The sequence below is a fragment of the Copadichromis virginalis genome, linkage group LG13, assembly GCF_057382275.1.
Source record: "Copadichromis virginalis isolate Kocher_CV1m ecotype Utaka linkage group LG13, C_Virginalis_male_GT1.1, whole genome shotgun sequence".
NCBI lineage: Eukaryota > Metazoa > Chordata > Actinopteri > Cichliformes > Cichlidae > Copadichromis > Copadichromis virginalis.
In genome coordinates this window covers 21457921-21482230 of record NC_140630.1, presented here as the reverse complement: position 1 = coordinate 21482230, position 24310 = coordinate 21457921, and the positions used below count along the sequence as shown (strand labels likewise).

At 36.9% G+C, this 24310-nt stretch overlaps 1 protein-coding gene and 1 long non-coding RNA gene across 14 annotated transcripts in view; one reads left to right on the top strand and one right to left on the bottom strand.

Moving 5' to 3' along the window:
* LOC146695654 (neurexin-1a) overlaps window positions 1–9728 on the bottom strand; it is a 271900-nt gene extending 262172 nt beyond the window's left edge. For 12 of the 13 annotated variants that reach the window (XM_085477987.1, XM_085477991.1, XM_085477998.1 and 9 more), the window contains exons 1-2: window positions 9237–9426; window positions 6634–7993 (exon numbers count right to left, since the gene is read on the bottom strand). In XM_085477987.1, the coding sequence (XP_085334113.1) occupies window positions 6634–7345 (712 nt within the window). In that variant the 5' untranslated portion in view covers window positions 7346–7993; window positions 9237–9426. Of the gene's footprint in view, window positions 1–6633; window positions 7994–9236; window positions 9427–9553 lie in introns of those variants that run through there. The other variant, XM_085477988.1, reaches the window with a different exon arrangement.
* A 4906-nt stretch (window positions 9729–14634) lies between these two features.
* On the top strand, window positions 14635–16725 carry LOC146695653 (uncharacterized). The gene is made up of 2 exons (XR_014923608.1): window positions 14635–14917; window positions 15291–16725. It is a non-coding gene; the product is annotated as an uncharacterized LOC146695653 (long non-coding RNA).
* Window positions 16726–24310: the final 7585 nt, after the last annotated feature.

Genomic DNA, 24310 nt, shown 5'->3' with positions numbered 1-24310 from the left:
TTGACACTCTTGTTTTGGTGAATTAAAACCGTCACAGTTGATGATTGTTCAAAAGTCAAAACAGGTTTGACATTATTTCAGTTACTGTAGGCTACAGTCATTTTTGGTACTGCGCCATCCTGTAATAGAAGCTTAATAAATGCGCTTATGTTTTGTGACTGTTTGTCCTATAAGTGACATTAGTTTCAAGGATGTCTAACTATATTTTCACCTAGAAGCCTAGAAGCAATGCTATCAGCTAAAATCACAATATGATAGTGCAAGGCAATCACAGTTACTCACTGTACCCGGATAATGTGACTTATCTTTTAAATTACATAATACACAAAGTGACAAACAAAATGCTGTGCAGTCTTACTTGGGGTCTGCCCTACTTTTTTTCTTTCTTTTTTTTTTGTACCAGGGGAGATTTATGGTTGGTTAATGTACGATGAGATAAACAACATGATTCCATTTTATCAGGATAAAATATGGAGCTATGCAATGCATCTATGTTATTTCTTTAATGAGAAACAAAAAGGGCATACTGACCATCGAAAAGTGCATTTAAATAATTGTTTCAACCGATCAAAGGGATTTGTGTTTGTGTGCGTGTGTGCATTTGTAAGTGTGTGAATTGGAGAGAGAGAGACCGAGGAGAAAGAGAGCAGGAGAGAGAGAGTTATGTGCACACTTGTGGTTGGACAGAGGAGAGTTGACAGGTCCGGTGGCAAATCCTATAATCCTTTCATCTGATCAAAGTAATACAACAGCTTTTAGATTATTTAATGGAAGGGTAAATTTTAAACTTCAATGTACTTTATAGTTAAATCCATGTATGCACAATAGGTAAATTTGCAGAAGCTTTAAGAACGAATTTCGATATGTTAGTATATGCACTTTTATTTCTGTGTGTGTGGATTTTTTTTCCCAGAAGTGTTGTTGGTACAGTAGAACACTAGCTTCAAAAAATATTTTAAATCTCTGGTGTGATTTAAAAACTAAATAAATAAATAAATAAAAATCTTGCACACATTTTCTGCTGTGGTTTTGACTTACCTCCTCACTAAAACTCAGGTGAGGAAGCAAGAAAGAAAGCATGTGTGTTTAATATGGCTGGGAAACATTCTCTGTACTTGCCACAAAACATACTATCCTGCAAAGGTACAGTGCAGCATTCTTTATTTCAGAGGGACTTAAGTAACACAAGTTCATAGAGTTTCAGCGCAGTTGATAGTAGGAGTTAAACCTGAAGCACTACAGTCATTTTTCACTGCAGTTAGCATTATCAAGTGTTATATGTAAGTGTGCTTACAGTTAATATAAAATGAGGTCAGCATGGACCAACAGTAGTTTAGCTATCAGATAGTAAATGTCAAATAATCCTTTTTTTCAGGCAAACCTGATATTTAGACTTTAAGGTAAAGGGAGATTTTGTTTGTTTGCTTGTTTTGTGGGATTTTGTTGAGTTTTTTCCTCTTGATGTGATACATCAAAAGCTAACATTTTTAGCTCTTGAACTCATATGTGAGGGAAATGTAGAAGTCAGTTATTTTACTTTGGAGCTTCTTGAGACTGAATAATCTGTCATTATTTATATAGTATTATAGCTGGCCTAATCAAATTTTGATATTTAAAATGAAACAATAATGCATAAATTAAAAAAAATAATTTAAAATGATGACCTCACATATAGTTACTAGCCAAGCCCATAAGGTCCGCAGACCACAACTTGAATGTTTTAAGTCAGTTTTACTCACTTTGGCTCTCAACAGCTGCAGGGAACTGGTATAAAAGCTATGCTGAACCCAGTACTTGCTCAGCAGCAAACAGAAAACAAAGTAACCAGTGAACATAAAACAGAACAATTTCTTCTATTTGATGGTTAGCCAGAAACATAACTCTAAATGAATACCGAGGCTAGATCTGCAGAATGAGTCATTATAAAGTGTGTGGTAAATTTTTGCCAGCATAACTAGAAATTGTGTTAGTTAAATGCAGATTAGCCATTAAAGGCATCAGGAGAAATCCAGGTGTTCCAATCCCATTCTGGAGTGCTTGACAGCCGGTCATGGTGATGGTAGAGGTTTGCCTTGAGGGTTTTCAGAGGTTTTCTCTATGAAAGGATGTACCTGTGACAAAGTCTGCATAGGGACAAGGCGGCGTTAGATAAAATGTGGACCTTGCATCTATTTCCATCAATACTACCTAAATTATTATTATAATGATGTGTTTTCACTATTTAAATATTTATTGCTTAAATGTGCTTTGTAAGAAGTCCAAATAAGTATTGTTTGTTTTATGAAATTATTTGTTGTTTATAGACCTGCAAAACCCCAGAGTCCTTCAAATTTCACAGATTTAATAAATCTAGCACTAATTAAAATCATTAAATGCTTATGAGTAGGTATATTAAAGCATTCTATATATATTTATGCAAAACCCCATTCACAGAGACTTAAAAACCAATTGGCGACCATCTGGCAACCACTGGTCACAAGGCAAAAATGTGTATTCCCTGACTGGATGCAGGTGGTTACTGACAATCACTAAGAAATGATTGTTAAAACCATATTTATGCAGAACTAGACCACATGGTAACCACCTGTTGCTAGGGAAAATGTGTATTCCACTGACTTTTGGCAAGTGTTCACTGAAGGCTGTTGATAGTCACGAGCATTAACTGCCTCGACAAAAACCTCCCTGTGACTGCTTTGGCTAGTAGCAGGCTTCTGTAGTCACTAGCAGCTTGCACAGAGGACAATGGATTCGTTTGCCTCACACTGTCTCAAGTTTTACTACTGTTCAAGGAGTAAATGCAGAGTATTTGCAGATAAGTCGGCATCTTACATCCAAATAATGGGTGATCACAGCAACCGCAAGGAGGTTTTTGGTGTAGCACTCTCTTTGCAACCAATTTCATCCAGAAACAGCTAGCAACCTCCAAAAACCACTTATTAACTCACATCAACTGCTCTCAAGCCCTGTGTGACTGAGATCTAATCGTGTCATTAAGGTAAGATTGGTGGAGTAACCATGGGCTGGCTGGCTTGGTATCTGGCTTCCATGTAACCCTCGATGTTGCCACCACTATATAGTACCAGATCAATGGATTCACTATAGACAATATATTTACCTGATGATGTTGTGCATCTGCTCTTGAAAAAACCCTTTTAAAGTCATTGTTATAATCATAAAATTATAAACTATACTTTGTAATAAACGGTGTGTGCTTGTAGCTTCAGGGCTTCAGTTCAGTAACTTGCAGCACGAATATACACTGTGGGTTATAAAGTTTTGAGACATTGCCTATAAAAAGCAAATGTGATATTCTGCCATCCCCTTCAAGGTTGTCTCCTTGTGCAATGATGCACTGCTTCCAGTGCTCTGGCTTAGAGCACTTGCTGGAAGGGCTTGTTAGTGTATATTTGCAATTTCACCATGAACCTCAAACTATGAATGAGAGCAAATATCAAACAAACAGTATCCAACATCACTGCTGACAAGTTATTGTCCAGAATAAAATAAAGACAGTCTTCAAAGGAAAAGACTTCAGTCACCAAGTCCTCAAAAGGAGAATCAAGTCAGGACCACTGAAAGACAATTGTCAGTTTCTTTGTTTGCTGTAAATTTGCTACCCAAGGTAGGACTGCCTATAACTGCCTAGATTATGCTGCAGCACGCTGACACATCTCAGGGAGAACTTTTGGCTCAAACATCTGCTTCTTTCTCCCTAAAATTAAATGTACTTTTCAGTGTTGCAACTTTGACACAGTGAGCGAGGTCAAGCATGACTCGGAGATGTACAAGCAAGTGGTCAGAATTAGCTGCTCAAAGGGATTACATTGAAGGGAATAGCAAATTCTCCATTCAGGACAACTCGTGAATTTAATAAGTTATTTGTTATTATCCCTGCTCTGCAATTAAAATTAGAAAATTAGTAGCCATCTATCAAATCAAAGAGTTTTTGCTTTCAGCTTTTATTTTTCCTTTAGATATTTTCCCCCTAAGATACAGACACACTTACTAGACTATGTTCACCCCATCAAAGCCCCTGTATGGCTGCATGTACAACATATTTTTAAAGGATTTTTCATTATTAGGAAGCTTTCAACTTGTCACTATAATCACTCTGATTGCTACTGCTGCGATATACTTAATACACAAACATCTTTCGATAATGGCTGCTCATCGCTCATGCAGCTCATATAAAAATAAACAACACAAACAAGTAGCTATTGTATGTGTATAAAACTATTAACACCAGTAGCCACCCTGCTGTGCATATTAAAATCTCTTCCCCCGAATTCTCGACTAATGAGACACTTACACACACACACACACACTCACACACTCACACACACACACACACACACACACACACACACACAAAGAAAATATAGATGTATTGTATAAAATTATCAAACACAGTTTTAAAGTAATTTTTTAATCCCTAAACACTGGAATATGAATCTGTAAATTAACCACATAGATCAAGGAATGTTAGATTACAAATGAATTCTTAAGGTAGAATGAAGTGGGTTCATCATCATTTTTAATTTATATAAACCATTGTTTTTGTTTTTAAAGATATTTAATGATTTGTTTTGCAGGGATTCTAAAATACTGCATTTGAAGTCTCCATGTATAGAACTTCCAAGTCCCAAAATTCCAAAAATCTGGCAAATTATACATTAGCCTTACAAATGTTGTGTGTTGGGAGTTTTATAAATCAACTCTTCCAATAAATACCAATAAATTTGAACTTCAGAGATAGTATCAAGGCTAAACTAAATTTATGAACGTAATTTCTAATTTGCTAATGTATTACTTTTTTTGTTAAAGAGTTGTATCCTGTGATAAGATAATAACTTTAAGATTTAATCAGTGCCCATGCATTTTGTATAAAAGAATCCCAGCTTTCCCCAAGACGGGCCTTTTGTCAGGCTGCATCCAGCATGAAATGAGAAAAAAATATGGCTGCACACAATCGCTAGCTTTTCGTCAGCTTAGGGAAACTGAAATAATAAAGCTATTTTGAATTCACAGCTCTTTTTGGCGCAGTAGTAAGAAAAATGGTCAAAGACACATTAATAAACCCAAATGAGAGATTCCCTGAATAGATACTTCTTTTGGATTCATTTTTAAATTAAAAAAAAAAAAATCTATCTATGTACTGAAATGTAATTTACAATACTGCAAAAAAAAAAAAAAAATTAATTAAAATTACAGCAATACATAATGACACTGTTACAATCAAAGAATTTTGATTATAGACTGTAGTCTGCTCTGAAAGAAGCAGAAAATGGAACAATAATGACATATTTCAAGATATTCACTGTCGCATTCTAATTGTGGATCTACTTGTATTTTCTTTCTGCAGCACAGCAACACAGCCAACACTACTTGTCATGGATTTAAAGTAGACTAAATAACATTTACACTTAAATGCCTGTTAGTGAACTACAGCAATTATTCAATGTGTCGGTGCATGTGGTTAGTGAAAGGCTATACTACTTCTTGTTTAATTAACACCATCTACAACATCTACAAGACCCGATTAAAGGGAAAAATAAAACATTGTTCACAAAGCATGGTGCTATATGAAGATGTTATGTTTGCAATTTGATGAGAATATCTTATGTGGCAGTAGTAAGTTTTCCAGTAGTGCCTTAATAAGCTCATTGTTAATAAAAGATTTATGTGCCTGAATAAAGATACATGATCTCATGAAATCTACTGTAAATTAGACGTGAGTGTCATTACCGTATTTAAAATAGGTTAAAATAGGTTCAGATTCATCTGTATTTAACTGAGCATGACGAATAACATTAAAAACAGTTAAAATCCCTCCCCCATTGACTGACCAGCAAGCATCCTCCCCCTCAGCATCACAATAAGCTGCCAACGTGAGGGTAGCATTGCACTAAATACTCTGAACACTCATACGTTTTCCTTACAGACTAGACAGAGTGATAGTATTCTCGCTACCTCAAAGAACCCTGTGTTCTCTTTGTCTATCAGTTTGCACGTTCTCAAAACCTTTTTATTCACCTTCATTATCCTGCTGACTTTTTAGCAGTTAGTATTAATAAATACATTTTGCACATGGTTCTGCTAAAGGTCATAATTCAGTTATTTTACATTTGCAATTTTATTTTGTGTTTTCTCAAAAAAATCATATGGATACAATGATTAGATACTAGATCGAATATACTCTCATCACTGGAAAGATTTATACTGTATGCATTCAAGGATGTCATTCCTGTTTACTCAGTCAGGCACATAGATGATTACCCCTGCTCTTCCATTTGAAAAGTATGTCATTGGCGATCTTTCATAGGTCAACCAATCCCTAAAGACCTATTTGATAAGAATGGCAGACACCTTTGGGGATGAAGAACACCAGAATGTTTTGCTAATGAGGCCTAGCAGGAGATTCAGTCTTTCCAAACAGCTGTATTGCAGATCAATGGCACACATCATACGACTAAGGAAAACATATGGCTTTAGCCAAATAGAGGAAGGGAATGCGTAATTTTATGGAGGATAGTAATTGAAACAGCCAAATTATGAATAACTTCCTGTTGACTGTAAAGGCTACACTGGACACTTTGTACTGAATGTATGATTCAGATTAAATCAAAGCCTTACCTTCACTGCAGTCCTTTCCTTGGAAGCCTGTCCGAGAACAGTCGCACGTTGGCTCGTTGTTAATTAAACTGCAGACTCCTCCATTTAGACACATGTTGGCTGTACCACAGAGGTCATTTAAGACACCCTCACTGTTAATCATTACAGACTCCGTGTTGTTGACCTTTATGTCTGTTATCCATCCAGTAAAAGGCAGCTGATCCTTGACCGCAGCCGATGTCAGACGTAGTGCAACAGATCGTAATTCCGGTGGTATTCCACCAACAAACAAATGGCTGAAAACAGTCATATCCCGTCTTTTAGACTTCACCTCCACCCACTTTATCTCATTGTCCACCATTAGGGTAGTGTTCTTAAAGTTTCTCCTTATAGTGACTGTGTGCCATTGGCTGTCATTGACCGCTGTGTCAGATATAACAGTCGCAGGCTCCGCACAGAAGATGGAGAATCGAAGGCTGAGTTTACCATTCAGTATGAGGAGCTCTAGAAAGTCACAAAATCCCTCATCATCAAAGTAAACTAGCAGCCCATGGGAACTCCTTGTTTTCATGTTGAAGCTCATTTCACTTTCGCAACATGCATTCCACACTGGAAATCTAGCCCACTGACCCTCAGCACCTGTAAATTCTAGACAAGTGCCTATTTCTACAAAGCAACAAATGAGCAGCCCAACCCATATAATATGGGCAACATGTGGCTTTGGTGAAATCATTGTTTGATTTCAAATTATGTGGGCTGAAGTTAGGACTTACAGAATTCAATGTACTTATAAGGACTTTAGCTTAAGGGGAAAAAAATAAGCTGGGTTGACTGTGAGATAGTAGACTGGCATGTAACTGACTGTCTACATGGACATACAAGTGTAAACTGATGCATTGTAAGACAAAAGATTAAATGCTACAACTCTAATATGTTTGCATATCAACAAGCTTGGCCAACACTTGTATCCTGGAGCAAACACCATTACCTCATACAGTCCAGGCCACTGGCCAAACCTCTCACTGTTTTCGCCAAAATAGTTTGAACTGTTTAAAGGTCCTCTCTGCCATGGTTATTTAGAGCAAAGGGACAGAGATTCAAATATCCACTGGGCACACTCGGTCTGATTTATGTAATTACGGAACAGTCCCTTCTGGTGCCAGTTAGTGTGTGCACGGTTTCACTTGAGTTGAAATGGCAGCTTTAATCTTCATGTTCATGCCAACATTCTTTGGCGGGTAACTGGAAGCCTTGCTCAGGGCTTTTCACCCTGCATTCTCTGTAGCAAAGAGAAAAAAATGCCATATGGAGCCACGTTGGCTGATAAGCTCAGCAAAAGAAGCAGTCTGTCTGTCAAGGCAGTCCCCAGACTCAAAGCTCTCTGCAAAAGAAAAGCAAATTTAATGTAGCATCAGTATTTCACCGTATCCATGTCCAAATCCACTTTGGTCAAAGCCTTAATCAAAAACCAGTATTAATGCTGTGATAAGGCAAAAAGCACAGCTAGTCAGGGACTTATATCCAGTGAGGCCTTTGTTACAACAAACACAAGCTATGTCATTAGATTAAGATCACTAGGGCTTTCCAGGAAGCAAACGGCAGCTCTTGACAATATCAGAGAATAGACACATTATTTGATCTTAATGACCAAGTAGGAAAACAATATCTGTAATATTCTCGTTAAAATGCAGTCCTTTCATAATGAAATAGTCACGCAATCTAAAGAGAAAAAGAAATACGAGTAAATTATAATTTGTGATCTAAAGAAAAAAAGATAGAAAGAAATCACGCCCAGCGGTCGGCATTAATAAAACAAATTATAAAGAAAATCTCGGTCACGCAAATAAGAAAATAGCTGCCTTACGTCGTTTTTTCTTTCTCTTAATGAGAGTATTACTTTTGCTTGTAAGCGTTAAAACTTCTGCAATCGTTTTATCAGCAGCATTCCGACATAGGCTCCCCTGTCCAGTTCTAATTTGAAGCCCTAACAAGAGGAAAAAGTGCGTCATTTGATGCACAATGGTCGGTCTGTGTAAGTCATACCAGCCGGGCTTCCACTGGGTCTCAGTCAGAACCCAGAAAATGCTCTTCATACTATGTGCTTTGTCCCTATTTTTCACACGGAGTTTGAGCCAGATCCCGCTTTTCCTTCAAATACCAAAAGGAGCAGAATAATGCAATAAAACGAAAACAAAAATAGTTAGTCGATTCTAAAGGTCCGCAATTAGTTTGCATTTCAAGTAAAGAAGATGAAGGGGGGAAAGACACTCTAACCACTGCACTCTAACCGCTGCACCGCTGTAGATCTGATTTACTTGCCTGCACTTTCCACAGACTGGAGCATCTTATCAATAGACTGAAACTGTGATGAAGATCAGTACGGCGTGTTAATGATCATGCTTAAACTATTAGATAGCATAATCCTCGTCTGAACTGATATATTTTGCCTTTTCGCCGTCATCATCTCATCAATAACATGCCCCATATCCTGACATTTGCCATGCACGGCAGCTGCAACGGGCTCACTATAATAAGTGTGTTATTTTATGTCCATGCGGCATTTTTATCGAGTCGCTCACAACTACAACAATTCTTCGGTAAACAATATGAGGCGCCATTATTACCTTTGCGCGTGCACCTTTACTTCTACGGGACCCTTAATAGTTGTCACAAGAGAAGAAACGCGATTTCATGCAAGGCGCCGCGGACTGAGCTCCTTTAAACCAGCACTGTCCATATTTTGTCTCTTTGAAATCCAATGCTCCAAATCCTCTTTAGCGAAACCTCCACATCAAGATCTGCTTTCAAGTGAATCGCAGCATCAGCCAGAGAGACAGAGAGAGAGAGAGAGAGAGGGGGGGGGGGTTAGGAGAGAGAGCGAGAAAGACGGGTCCACTTTCACTCTAACTCCTAAAAAAAATCTCACAGGTTTAAAAATTACCTTAAATATTCAGTCCTCCAAATGTATTTTCTGCTAATAAAAACACAACAGAACTACAAAAAAAAAAAAAAATCTAACCCACGATGTGGTTAGTGGGAAGAAGCGCGGGGCGAAAATCCAGTTATCTTTGTGGAAGAGAAGGTGCAATCTGGTTTCCCTGTTGAGCTTATCCAGCGACTGTCAGGAGCCACAGACAGAGAGTATCACGTGTCTCTTCGTGATGTCTACCGGGGAGGGGCTGAATGCAGTACCGTGGACAGCGCCTCTGCCTACACAAGCATCCATCCACGGACATTTATGGCACACGCAACTTTGGAGCTAAACCTCGTGAAACAGATGCGCTTGATTAATCGACGCGCAGAAGCGGTCAAGGATGGTTTAGACACACGAAGTGATGTCTTTAAAGCAAACTAACCGTGTGTATATGAGTGTGTAGCTTACAGGCTGATCTTAAAATCGATTTTTTTTATTGAATTATTGCTGCGGATCAAGCGTAAAGATCGTGAATACGGCTAATCAGGGGCTGTCACTTTAGTTGTTATTAGTAGATCAAACTGAATCCGGATCCAGGGGTGTTTAATGCTCATTTATCACGCAGCAATTCAATGTACCCTATCAAACTATTTCATCAAGTAGCTCACATTCACTTTTTTATGCCTGTATATTTCATTTCATTTATTTATTTATTTATTCATTTATTTATTTATTTATTTATTTATTTATTTATTTATTTATTTATTTATTTATTTCACACTTGGTACAACAGATCAAACAAACCAACCACACTTTCTATCAATAAAGCACTACAACCATGTGTGAAAAGGAGCAGGAAGAAGAAAATCCACATATTAAAAGTCCACTGTACGTGACGTCGTCTACTGTATTTTATATTGTAATGGAAATAGCATTTCATACTATTTTTGAGTTCTCTGAGTGAAAGCTAAATATCTGTTTTGACAGTTAAGCTGATATAATAAACCAAAAATTCTAACGATGAATGTCCTCCCTGACAATAACTACTGAAAACACTATACTGCTGGACACTGGCAACAGAGCAGAGTGTAATTGCTGGTGTGTAAATTACAGGCATGCTAGCACTACAGGTTGTTCTCAGTGAGGCACATAAAAGTTGAAAAATGAAAAAATAACCACAAAAAAAACCCCTGCTCAGTAGCAGAAAACAGTAAAGAAAAGGTCAGGCATAGCTTAGAATTACATCTTATGAATGTGATGAACAAACATGATAACATTTTTCTGTTGATGCTTGTCTCAGCAGGAGTTGTTGTAATATATTTACACCTAACTGGAGGGTATTTTTCTCTCCTTTTCATAGGAGTTGACGTGTATGAAAATACAAAGAGCTCAGTGCAGATGTGCACTCCTGATTGTGGTGGCGGCCCGCTAAATCTATAGCCCTTGTGACCCTAAAGAGTAGACATTGCTAATGCATTCTGCACCAAGCATGCCTGATGCATGTTCTTTTTTTTTCGACACAAGGCAAGCCACGCACAAGAATTTCAAGCCTCGTGTCTGGTGCAATTCTCGTGCAATCAGTCTTTTAATTCATTTCTTGGGTGTTTCATGTGACCGGTAATCTCACACAAAAGCAAAGTGAAAAGCAATAAAGGTGTGAAATTGCATTGTTATCCTTCCACCTTCCTTTGAAAGCATCAAACTTTTTTTTTTGCACTGTTTCCCCAAAATCCCAAAAGCATTTACGTGTATCTGAGACACTGAAAAGTTTAAGGTTGTATAAGGATACGAGTGGGCCTGACTGGTGATGGGGTGCAGATAACTGGTGGGTAAAGCCACTTCAATGGCTTTTAGCATTTTGGTCATATATTGCTATTTTTTTTTAAAAATTATTGTCTTTATTTATATGCACACTACTATTCATTTTCAAAGTTATAGCTGTCTTAAATACGTTACAATAAAGCTACCACTACATACATCCCAGTAAACATTTTGGAACTAGATTGTTATTAAATTATGACACATGACTTACCACATTAACAACATAATTTGAAAAAGTACATTTAAAGTTGCACTGGTCTAAAGAATGTTATTTGAACCCAAACCTGGTCGCTGGAACTCATCCTCAATTTTACAAGAGCAAAAAAAATGTCACGGAGAATGGACTATGTCACAGCAGGATTCAAGGTTTACCAAAAACTGTTGAGGTTACAGCATTGTGCGGGTACTGTGATGACAGACGAAGGAGAAAAAGGAGATAGTGCATTCAAGATTAATAGAGGTTTAAGCTTTCTGGGCCATGCACCAATAAGATAAGAAAGCTTTTGGTTTCATTAATAATAATAGCTCACTTTCTGAAAGTAATCCAACTGCAAAGTTCAAAAACAAACTGAACACTAAAAAAAAGTTATTTCTTAGAAAAAATTCAGTAACCTATTAGTTTTGTTAAGCTTTACTCTCAGTTTTCCTTTTTTTTAATTTGTTTCTGTATCCATTCTTCTTTCCCCACTGCTGCATCTCTTTTTTTAATGTAACTGGATCTCAGGAACCATGACTCACAGCATCCAGACTTTTAAGATTAAGGTTTTGAAATGTCACATACTTCTCAGACATGAAAAATGTAACCAGTGGGACAGATGGTGTTGATATGAAAAAAAAAAACACTTTCCATTTTACCGAATACGCTAATCCACCTGTTCATATTTCTTAAATTCTCTTGGCACAAAATCACTTAGCAACTGAAATGTATACTCTGAACCAAACATCTCTGAATGTGAGATTTGTTAGAGCAGTTTAAGCACTATAGGAAACTGTGAACTTATCACTGCATCCTCTTTTCTATCCACGGGCTTGTCGAGGTTTAAAGATACAGACGTGCAGACAGAAAAGCAAAAACCAAAGGTTTAAAATGTAAAGTTCACGAACCAATGGAAGATGTTGCGGTGGTCATCTTTTATATACAGTCTATGGCGTGCGCTTACATGGGCATTGTTTTGAAAACTAGAGCTGCACAAGTACAGGTAAAACGTCAAACTCCACAGAAAGCCCTGGATTCAAACACAGATGGGGCATGTGAGGTTTGAAAGTTAACCACTGAGCTAATGTGCTGTCATGTTAACAAATGCCAAAAACACATTAATATGCAGATATCTGTTCAAAGAGATGGAACACCTCTAATCCAAACTAGTTAACAGTGTCTGCAGCCTCAGCCTTTGAGGATTTGATACAACTGTGTGCAGCCCTCTTTTCACAGAACAAACCAGTAACTGGAAGTTAGAGGCAAGTAAAACAGTTTTTCCAAAACAGCAGCAGCAACAGTGATCCCATAATGATGAGGTCTCAGACAACTGTGGAAAGAGAAACGCATATCTGAGAACAGTACAGTAAAGGGAAAAGATTAAGATGGAAAAAAAGAACAAAAATGCAAAGAGGAAATAAAAGTGCTATTTGAGTATAAGGCATTTTCAATAAAGAGGCAAGAAACAAGAAAACCAGTCAACAACCTTTGTGAGCTGTACATCAAATGAAAGGTTGCTAGAGGAACGTTTAACAACATCTCTAAAATATTGTGGAAAAAAATTTGTGGTTTGTTGCTAACAATTGTTTTAATATTGAGTAGAAAATCTTAAATAAATTTTAAATAAACTTGACCACCTGACCTTTTGACATTTTTTATTAATAGTAATCTCGACTCATCAGTTAACAGTTGTGTTCTTGTAAACATGCACATTACTGTCCTCAAAGATCTGAGGAGTGCTGTTTATCTGCCAGTAAAGATCAACACAGACCTTTCCATGCATGTAGTGTAATAACACCTTTATATCACGGTATTATTTCTTAGACTGGATACTTGGTTGGCATTACCTCCGTCATCATATAATCAGACTGATTAGCTATCCCATAGGCCAGAAACCACATGCTTGCTCTTTCACATATAGAAAAAGAGTAAAACAGATTATCTGTGAAAAGCAAACAGGTGCATCTTTTTAGGTGACTATAATCTTGTAAGACGAAGATTGTTGCTTCTTGCTTGTGCTAGTCTTGTTAGACTTTTAATTCTCTTTATCATTAAAAACTCCTGTTTTTACCATATGGAATACCATGCAAGGTAGATAATTCACTATCAGGTCCTGCACATGCACACAGGTGTTTTTTTTTTCCCCTTGGATGGTAAAACCTCGTCTGGATGGTAAAACCTCGTCTGTAAGAGGATGTTGGGGGGTAAGTATGATAGATAAAGATATATGATGAAATTAGGGATGATGCAATTTAATTTAGCTTCTCCAGTCTCAGATTTCTGGCATCATTGATGCTGGCTGTAACAGTCACTGTTACAATCATGTCTTTATGGGACACTTTATTTGTGTAAAGGATGTAAGTAGAACCACTCTAACTGTGCAGTGTCTAATTGTGCAAAGGAGATCTTTGCAGGTCATTGGTTTGTCACATAGATGCTGAGTCATTATATCCTGCAAGACACCCCCACTGAGTGACCTCTTTTTGACACTTCATCAGAGTGACTTATGAATAAGGAAGTCTCCTCACATGTGGAGCAAAACTACTGAGCCGGTATGTAGATATAAGGAACCAGAAGAGACATCGAAATAAAGAAATCTGTGCAATTTATATATTTATATATAGTAATTGTACAACAAAATATGCATTTGTGAATTCATTTAATAATTAAAAAATATATTTTATTTATTTAAAAATTACTAAAGGAATTTATTATGTAATAATTTAATAATAAAAAAAACTTTTTATGAATCAGTATTATAAATTGGGTTAATAACCATTAATCAATACTTCAAATCATAAAAAAAGAATGAGATACTATTGGATAAAAAGAACCTAATTTCAAAAAATATTTCTGACATTTAAAATGACCATTTAACTCCTTGAAAATCCATATTTCCTCACTCCATTAACCTTTCAATAAAGTTGAATTCTATTCTATTCTATTCTATTCTATTCTTTCCTGTTAGCTCGCAGATTAGCTAATATATTAGCAAATGAATTAGCTTTGGGATTAGCTGTCATATTCCGAAATCGTGAAGCAATGCAAATTAGCCATGCAAATTAGCCATCCAGTGCAATGTAAGGAGCAATGGCGTGTCCAGCGGGGTGGCCTGGGGGGGCACAGGCCACCCCCCAAACCAGACTGGCCACCCCAGGTGCCACCCCAAAGGCAAAACAATAAAATTCAATCAAATATCAAATGTCCGATTATGTTTTCACGGTGACGCTCAGATATCCGAGTGTAAGTGAATGCAGCATCGCTTCTGCGCTATGCGCATCACGTTAGCAAAGGTAGGAGAGCCAAGCGCGAAAGATGGCACTGCAGGAAACAATTTTTCGGTGAAAGAAAATGAGGACAGAATAAATGTCCCGGTAAGTAATATCAAGTTTGTTGAGTTTAGTAAACTTCGGTGAAATTAGAATACCAAGGAAAAAAATAACACTTAAAGAATTATTGCAGCTGTGGAATATTTCAGACAGTATGCTACTGAGGGCAGCTAACATAAGAGTTATGAGTTATAAGATATAATCTAAGTCGTAACATTGCTGTATGGAGCTGCAGATTTGGTTGCAGGTTAACATAGCTGGACTGGCCATCGGGCATACCGGGCATATCCCCAGTGACTTATTTTTTATTTTTTTTTGTAATGGCATGAACAATGAGAGGTGGTGGATTGGCCAGATGCAGGTCGATGTGTAGAAATAACTCCGTTGTTTGGTGGTGACTATGACGGGGCTTCCACAGAGGCAACAGGTGGATGAGGGAAGGGGAGGCAGGAGGAGAGCCCCGAAGCAGCCACCAGTCCGAGTGTCAGGTGAACTGAACTTCAGGTAAGAAGTTATGACCTGCAGTCTATCTGGGTCAGATATGAACTAAGTTTAGGTGGAGTTTATTTTCATGTTGCTGACTTTTTACTGTCAGTTGCAATAACTCATACTGCGTTCTAGCCAGTTTGACGGAGTTTTTATACAGCTGGGTGGGTGCTATGATGTTACTGATAGTGAACTTTATTTTATTCATAAGGTTAGTAGAGTTGCCAACGGCTCCTTAAAAAAATGGAATGGTCCCTCATTCAGAGAAAATATTACGCGTTTCGTATTGAGCTGAGAAGAGACGCAGTTTGTCCCGGACTTTAGCTAGAATGGAAAAAAGACACAAAGCTGGATTTATTCTGTCTTTATGCTGCACAGCTGCCTCTTCTCTCATTCTCTCCCCCTCCCTCTCCTGTTGCTACTTCAATCATGAAACTGATCAATGATCAGCTGATCGGCTTTTCTCTCTTGTTTATCGCCCACTTTGCGCCAGAAAGAGGAAACCAGCAGATGTTGCGCTAAACAACAGCAGCACGTTTAAGCTTGATCAGCTGTTGTTAGAATGTATTTAATATTAATTTCTAGTATCAGCTGATGTTTGCTGGAGCCACAGCTGTAAAGCTGCTGGTCATGATGTCTGTTTAGATATGTGGTGAGAGGGAAACATGAAGATGAAACCAGGAGATGTCCTTACTGAACCATCAGAGCTGAACAGGTGATGGAGAAACAGGTTTACCTTTTAGGTGACATGAATGAGTTGAAGGGAAGTTATGAACTGTTTCTGAGAGACAAATAACACCAGGATCCTTTTTTATGTAGCTGACAGCTGGTAACTGTGCAGGGGCGGGTCTAGCAAAGTTTTGCCAGGGGGCCAGGTAGGGCATTAACAGGGAAAGGTGGGCACAAAGAAATACTTTTCTTTCTTATTCTCATTTAAAATACCTAGTTTTTATTAAATAATTATCTAAATCTTACAACCAAAGTTTTTATCTGACGTAAAATGTATAGAAATCATACATATACCAACAAGACTGTACATCACTGTCACAACAGGGTTTGTTTTCAGTCAAAGTCTTTATGGCTTTACTACCTGGTGGGTCGGTCTGTAGTAAAAATGCCCAATTTTTTTGTCCCAGTCCAGCCCTGCAGGTTAATACTGGCAGTGTCACCATGCCAGCTGACTGTATTTTATCATCAGCCAGTGTTGTTCTTTATCAATATTACCAAAGTTTACGATAAGGCAGCATAGAAAGTATTTACTTGCTTTCAGGTTTCATTCAAATGTTAGTCTTTTCAGTTGTTTCCCCACTTTTTTCCTGTTTCAAAATCAAACACCAGTTTGTGAGAAGATTATCTTCTTTTTTTAACAGGCAGATAAAGTTTTGCATTGGCATTGGCTAATTTGTCAATTGTTTGTTACAAATGTTCGTATTTTAATTTTCAAAAATGTTTTTGCCCAAAACATATGTGCACTATATGTCAGTAAAAATACTATGCAAATATTGCTGTCCTTGACTGCTGAGTAAACACTGACAAAGCACTGATTGTATCTCTTGTACTTTATCAACGCAGTATCTAAAAACTTTGCACCGTAGTGGTTAAAATCTCATTCTAATAAGAGTTAAAAGCGCATTCGGTTATTAGGTTTACAGGGTTATTGAATTATGGTTAATGGTTGGTAGAATTTTTTTTAAACATTATCTGCCAATTACATCTGCCACCCTTCTCCAAATCTGTGCCCCTACCTGGCCCCCCCAACAAAAATTTTCTAGACACGCCACTGCTGCTTATAAACGCCCTAAATGCTGTGATATATACAGTAAATGAAAATCATTTTGACAGAGGTGATAAAGTTATTAAATCACTGCTGATGTTTTGGTTGATGTTTACATTTTCAAATGATTTTTGTGTGTTGACAACATCTTGGGACTCCTCTGGGAGATGAGGACACACCCACATCTGTTCCATACCATAGTCATGGAGGATGTTACGGCTCTGAGTCAGCTTTGTGGCATCAGACACCCACACAGGAAAATCAGCGCCTGGACTTACGCAGGAGAGATTGCCTCAGCGATGACTGACTCTGTGTCATCGACTTTACCTCCTAATCTCTTTCTCCTTTAAAACACAAAATCACTCAGAAGGAGTTGTGTACATTTACTAAGAAGGAGGTCTGTAACTTGTACACATTTGTGATTTTACTTGTTTTATGAGTTATATTTAAGAAGAGTAAATTATTCATATAAATAGTTTGTGTTATTTATATGAAAAGTGTTTTTCTTTTTTATACACATATCATATCATCATCTTATCATCTTATGATGTCCACTCTAACATGAGTTCACTGTATGAGTTCAGTTTTAGTCTTCAACTCCCAAGAATAGCAGCTGGCTCAATCATCTTTTTTTCTGTTGATTGACAGAAAGTTTACACTGGTTTTCTTCTGAGAACTGCTGCTAAGGCTGAAAATAAGAGAAACGCCAACTGAAAAAAGTATATATATTAAAAAACCTCTTGATGGATGAATTACAAGCAAGGATATGCCCAAAAGTTTAGTTCCTCTCGCCTTTTTTTTCCGTGGAAAATTGTTTTATCACTCATCCAAGTAACTTCTTCAGTCTCACAGATGAATGATAAAATGTTTTTCCACTGAAAACCATTGTGTACAGTTGAATTCAATCCACTTTTCTGTTGATTGAATCAGTGTTAGAATCTGAAATGCTCACTGAAGCTGCGAGAAAACAAAGGTTCTTGCAATATAAATGAAACCGACCCCTTTCACGAGTGTTAGTTCTATAACCGATTACAAATCGTCCTCCTAACTCCCAAACTCGTTTGTTGTTTTCTTTTTTAATTTCTACTTTTAGTTGGGCCTTGTATGTATAAAAACTAAGGATTACCTTTGAACAGAATGGGTTTATCTTGCAGCACAACACAAACTTGCCATATTTTATCAAATTTTAAAGCGCTTAACTGAGCAGAATGAAGGTGCAGAAAAGCACCAAAGTGTAATTTCTGCATATGACACATGGTCTCAGACAAATCATACAGGACCCACCTTTTTGTAGCTTGCCATCACCAGTGTATGAATGTGTGTGTGAATGGGTGGATGACTGGATGTGTGAAGTGCTTTGGGGTCCTTAGGGACTAGTAAAGCGCTATACAAATACAGGCCATTTACCATTTTTTCAAAGACTCTAAACTTTTTTATTATAAGTTGCTACAGCTGTAGAAAAGGGCAGATTTCTGGCTGACCTTAATCAGTGGTCATTGCTCTTGCTTTGGAACTGCTGCATGGAGGATGTAATAATGTTTATGATAAGTGGTAAGGTTTGTGTCCTTGTCAGGATTAAAACATCCTCAGCTTCCAGGTTGGGAAAAGTGGAACAGAAGATATTCAAATACATCTCTCCACAGATGCTGTAACAGTGTGTTAAAAACACTTGCAGGTGAATTACATCACTGATTGACATCCATTTACTTAAAAGTTGCTGATCAGTGAATAGCTGGAATATATAGTTTATAATTTCAACAGTGTACTGTATAAAATAGAACCATATATGCCAGATGTGGTCAGATGCTTGTGTGATTTTCACAGAACCCTACAAAACTGTTTTTATTGAGTTTAATTCTTTTTTGTGAACTTTGTGAAGTATTTTTTAATGGATTAATAATTCGTTTTGAAGAATGTATTAATAACTAGTGTTTTTTAAACTGAATCATTAAATAATAATCTGTAAATATATACAATAAAAATTATTTGTAAATGGATTTACAAATGCATATTTTATTGCACAATTCAGAATTCTTTATTTTGATCCATGTGACTCTTCTGGTCTCCTGTATGTAGATGCCCAAAATCTCTGGCCTGTTCAGCCATCATTAAAAAGAAACACGTGGAGGACAGAAGCAATATTAGGTTTTAAATTAGATGAAAGTATTACCAATTATGCCTCAAAACATTGTGAAATTCTGCAATTCCATTTCACAGAAAACACTGACTTGTTTGGAGTCTGAATCTGGTTTGGATCCTTTGTTGATCACGTTTTCTTATGCTGCAATAGCTTGCGTTCAGTTAAGCTGATTATGAGAGTAAAGCAACAAGTGTGTGGTTTTGGATGACCAGTTTGACATCAACAATTCACCTTTTGTCTTTTAAAACAATCTTTTAACTTTACTAATAAACAGTGAAGCAGCTGGAATCAGGCACAGTGGGCAGAAAAAAGAAATTGTTAAAAAAATAAATAAAAAAGTCGCAACTTGTCTTTTTAGTAAATGTATCCAACACACAGAAGTCCTCATCTCTCTAAAGTAGCTACTTTTTTTTCATAAGGTTTTCACCACTCACCAGCTGGGACCATTTTTCTCTCCCTATTGAGAGCATCTGTATCCCCGAGATTAAAGCTGATTGAATTTAGAAATCTGTATCATTACAGTTATTAGATTAGGAGAGAGGGAAAAGGACACTGCAACTCTGAATTTAATTTCAGAGGAATTAATGAAACGTAGGAGTGTGGACCACAAAGAGCTGGTCACATGTACAGCTTGGATGAGATTACTGATTGTATTGACTCTTACATAATGACCCTACTGAAGATGCATGAGAAATGCATTAACATGCCAAAAATCTGATTAAAAGCGAGATTTTAAAGCCTGGCCCAACAGCCTGGAACAAATTGCCTCTCTCCTTATTGACATAAGATCCGGGGATTACTGAATCAATGGATTTCTGATTCTTGCTATTCTTTTTGCATTTTCTGTATTTAAAAAAATACTTATTTCTTTTCCACAGTTGACAAGCGTTCCAAAGTGTGAAATTAGATTAACAAACATGTGTTTTATTAATCCAACTTTCTGATTCTGTGTGAAGATTTCTTGGCTCCTGTGCAACAGGGTAGAAAGGGAACTTTGTAATGTCCTTCTATTGAAAATGTATCTCTAATACCTGGATTATATGGTTGTTAAAACGACACCACTTTTACCTGTGTGAACCCCATCACCAGTCAAGAGTCACTTATGGTCTTAATATTGCACCAAGACATCAGTACTAGTGCAACAGTATTCTTTAGTATTTCAAACCTTGGAAAAGCAAAAAGTGTGTAATAGATTTCCAATACTTTGAAATGTCTGCATTCCAAATGCTGGTGTCTAAACATGAGTCATTAAAGCCACATTTTCACCACAGGCACCAAGGTCTAACTTATGTTCAAATAAATATTATACATCACACAGCAAAAATGAACCTTCCTGTTCAGGGGATGAGTTTTTTTCTTTTTCTAAAAGTGCTGAAATTCTCACCAAATATTATGTGGAGAAACAGCTGTTGCTTCTTCATGCTTCATTGGACTAATTTGCTGAATCTTTGCAGGTGTTTCTACTGCAGTGGAAATTAAAAAGTCCTGGGACTAAAAGGATGGAAAATCGGTTTCCGAGAATGTTAAATTTCCCAAGAAACACACACATGGATTAAATCATGGGCAGAAAAATTACGTGGCTTCAACACTTTTTTCAGCTATCAAATCTAAAAGATTTAGTCTCATTATCCATGTCATTTATTATGAATAAAACACACAGCTTCAAAGAATACTAACCACGTGCACTGGTGTCAACTATAGCTCCTTTATGACTCTAGTTTAAATGTATATGTAAAAAAACAGCTTTTACATATTTTTAGAGTATCTTGTTTCACACTGAATCCAATATGAGCTGTTTTCCTGATCTCACGATGCTAGTCCAGCATCTCCCAACAATTTGTGCAATCTCTCCTGAAAGGTTGGGTCAGTAGATCACAAAAGATCCTCTGGAGCAGTCCAAGACTCCTTCTCTTACGAAGGATGAAAGATTGACTTTCCTCTTCCGAGTCTTCAGCCGCTGTTATCTGAATCCTTCATGATTACCATGCCATATGCATAAGCAAAAACGCAAGCAGTTGTTTACTTTCAGCATTAATTTGCAATCATGTGTGCATAAGAGTGTGTTTTTATCTAATTTGTTCATATTTCTGTTAAATAATGGATCCTGATAAAAGAGTCCTCACAGGCATTAAACCTTTGCCCTGGTCATATCAGCAAATAGGTATCAATCATCTGTGGAGAATGCCATATAGTTCCATATTTTTCAGCTTTAAAAATCACACAACTAATGCTTTTGACATTATAAAACTGAACAGGCTTATTTTTGTACCAAAGTGCATCATTACTGCCTTTAAAAAAAAAAATTCACTTTGTGCCAGTCTGTGTTTCTTGGACCTTTACAAGGTTTAATCAAAACTGAACGCGATTCAGTCTAAATTTATTCCAGACTTTACTGAACAGTGAATTTTAAGACAGCTAATCTTGGTTCATGAGATCTGTATGTGCTGGAAAGGGAATTACAAAGGAGCATCTATATCACTGGCCAATATCTGTAAAGCATATGATAATGTGGAATAATATTCATTGGAGTGCAAGCTGGTGTGAAATGGCCTGATAAGATGAGAATGTTGACATACCTGCTGATCACAAATAGTAATCCCGGCATTTTATGGCAGTTTCTTGGCCTTATCATTAGGGATTGTCGCTGCTATTGACATAAACAGACTTCTTACTGAATACAGGCCAAACTCTCCTAAAGTAGAAAAATCGCCTTGAAAACATGAATTGCATTTGAGTTAAAATGTAACTTCCAATTTGATTTTTTAGTGACATTTATTTATACCACTTAAGTTTATTGTACGTGTAGTATACCTACTATATGGGTGGCAAAAAAAATTGTTTTTTAACTAGTTATAAATGACAGTAATCTGTAAGATATTACCACTGTCAGTCGATGCATTAGCATTGTCAAGTGTATATGCACTGGATTCAAGATAGTAGTTGTCACACCAACAGTGGCCGTGCTGATAAAAATATAGGCAATAATATGGTTTTTAAAAATTGCGCACATATGTTATATATTGTGTTTCAGGGTAGATTATAACAAGATAAACTCATTTCTGTTACCCTGCAAACACGGGGATTTCGATTTTCTTTTAAAAAAAACAGCAAAACTCTTATAACAGTATTTGAAGATGTTTAAAGTAGTGTGCTATGGTTACGATTCGAATACATCCCCATGGCAGCAGTGTAACTGGAGTGTAGTCATAAGGGGCCAGCCAGGCACACACACTCACACAGAATCAGTGATTAATGGGCACTGAACTCTGTTGTTCTTGTGCTTAAAGATTTCTTGTCATTCACTTCATTAAACAGTTAAATGAAGTAGTTTTTCAACAGAATTGCCGAATGCACCTTGCTGGAGAAATTCTCATTGAGTACAAGGGAGTATAAACACAAAGATTTCATGGATGTATAAAAGGCAATACAATCAGATATTTTTCTCTACATACTGGCCATAGTTCTCTAAACTTAGTCTTTATTCTTTTTATCTGTTTAGTAAAAACAGATTTGTTACACAATTTTAAATAAATAAATGTTGGTGACCCAGTGTTTCTTTAAAACCATTGGAAGTTAAAATCACACTGTGATAGAATCTAAGGGAACACAAATTAACTTGTTGTTTATTCTATGTTGTTACTTGTTAGTAATTTTATGAGTTAATTGAGTGAACGCTGATTTTCTTTTGGTTTGCTTTGTTGTTTGTTTGATTGTTTTCCCATATAAGCTTTAGAGTAGGATTCAGTAAAATCAGACATTAGTTGATCCTGGATCCTTTCAGGGCCACTACAGCCAGCATAGCTGAAATAGCATTCATCTGGTGGTTGCTGTTGTGAAGCACAAGCAAGACCGTGACCATGAGGACAATGACAGCCATTCAATGGAACCACAGCATTACCATTAGAGCAGTTCAACTCTTTGTACATCAAACAGCATGTTACTGTCAAGACTAACATCAGGCAACTACTACTTCATGCTGGTTTAATGTTGTTCAACTAACTTCCAAATAGTATTTTTTTATGCTTATTTGTAAAACAGGCAAAACACACTATGTCATTTTGGTGTCACTAGCTTTACCAGAAGAGCAGTTCACTGTACTTTCTTCTCACCAAGAGGTTAAAGCACTAATGACTGAAGGTACTAAGTAAGGGTGTATATGATAACGGCCGACGCTATAGAATAGCAGAGTGTTTTTATTAACTCAGGATAATGTAAAAGTGAAGAGGCAGGACAAAGATAAACTTCCAGGAATAAAATCGGTGGTTCATTTACTCTACAGTAGTTTGTATTTATTGCAACAGTTGCATTTTAATTCTCTGTCACTCAACGTTTGCACTGCTCACACATCAAAATATATGATTAAGCGTATTAATATCATGGACAGTCTCTCTAACTCTTAATCTTGAGTTGTCTGATGGTTGCTGAGGGCCTGTTTTGTGAGCTCAAGATTATTTAGGAAAAAGGAATGTAGCGACATTTAGGACTAGAGGTGCAAAATGAGTTGGGATTATGTTCAGCTAAAGGCAAAAAATAGGACATTGGGTCTACTGGATGACAGTTTGCATAGTTCAGCTATAGTTATTGAAATTGGTGTTGAAGGCCCCAGTCTAGAGGTGGCAAAAATACAGACATTTTTTAATTAAGTAGAAGTACAGATACTTGTTGTGTTAAAAATGATTTCCATTCCCTAGACTGACAGTGTACTGTCTTTATACTAGACAGTATACAGCTACTATAAAGGCTGAAATCAGTAAATGAATCTAAGCATCATCATCTCAAACTGATATTTATTTCAAAGCCACTGTGCACCAGTCCATCACAGAGCTTTACTGTGAAATTAGCACAGTATAGCAAGCTAACATGTTTATCCTACACTAAACGGCTGAGTATTTTCAACCTTTTGAATAACACAGAATTGTTATATCTCAGTTTGTTTTGCAGGATGTTTCACAATATCAAAAAACATTACTTCACTTCATATACAGATCCAGTACCCGAGTTAAAAATGAGGACATTACATGTAATTTTCCTGTTTAAC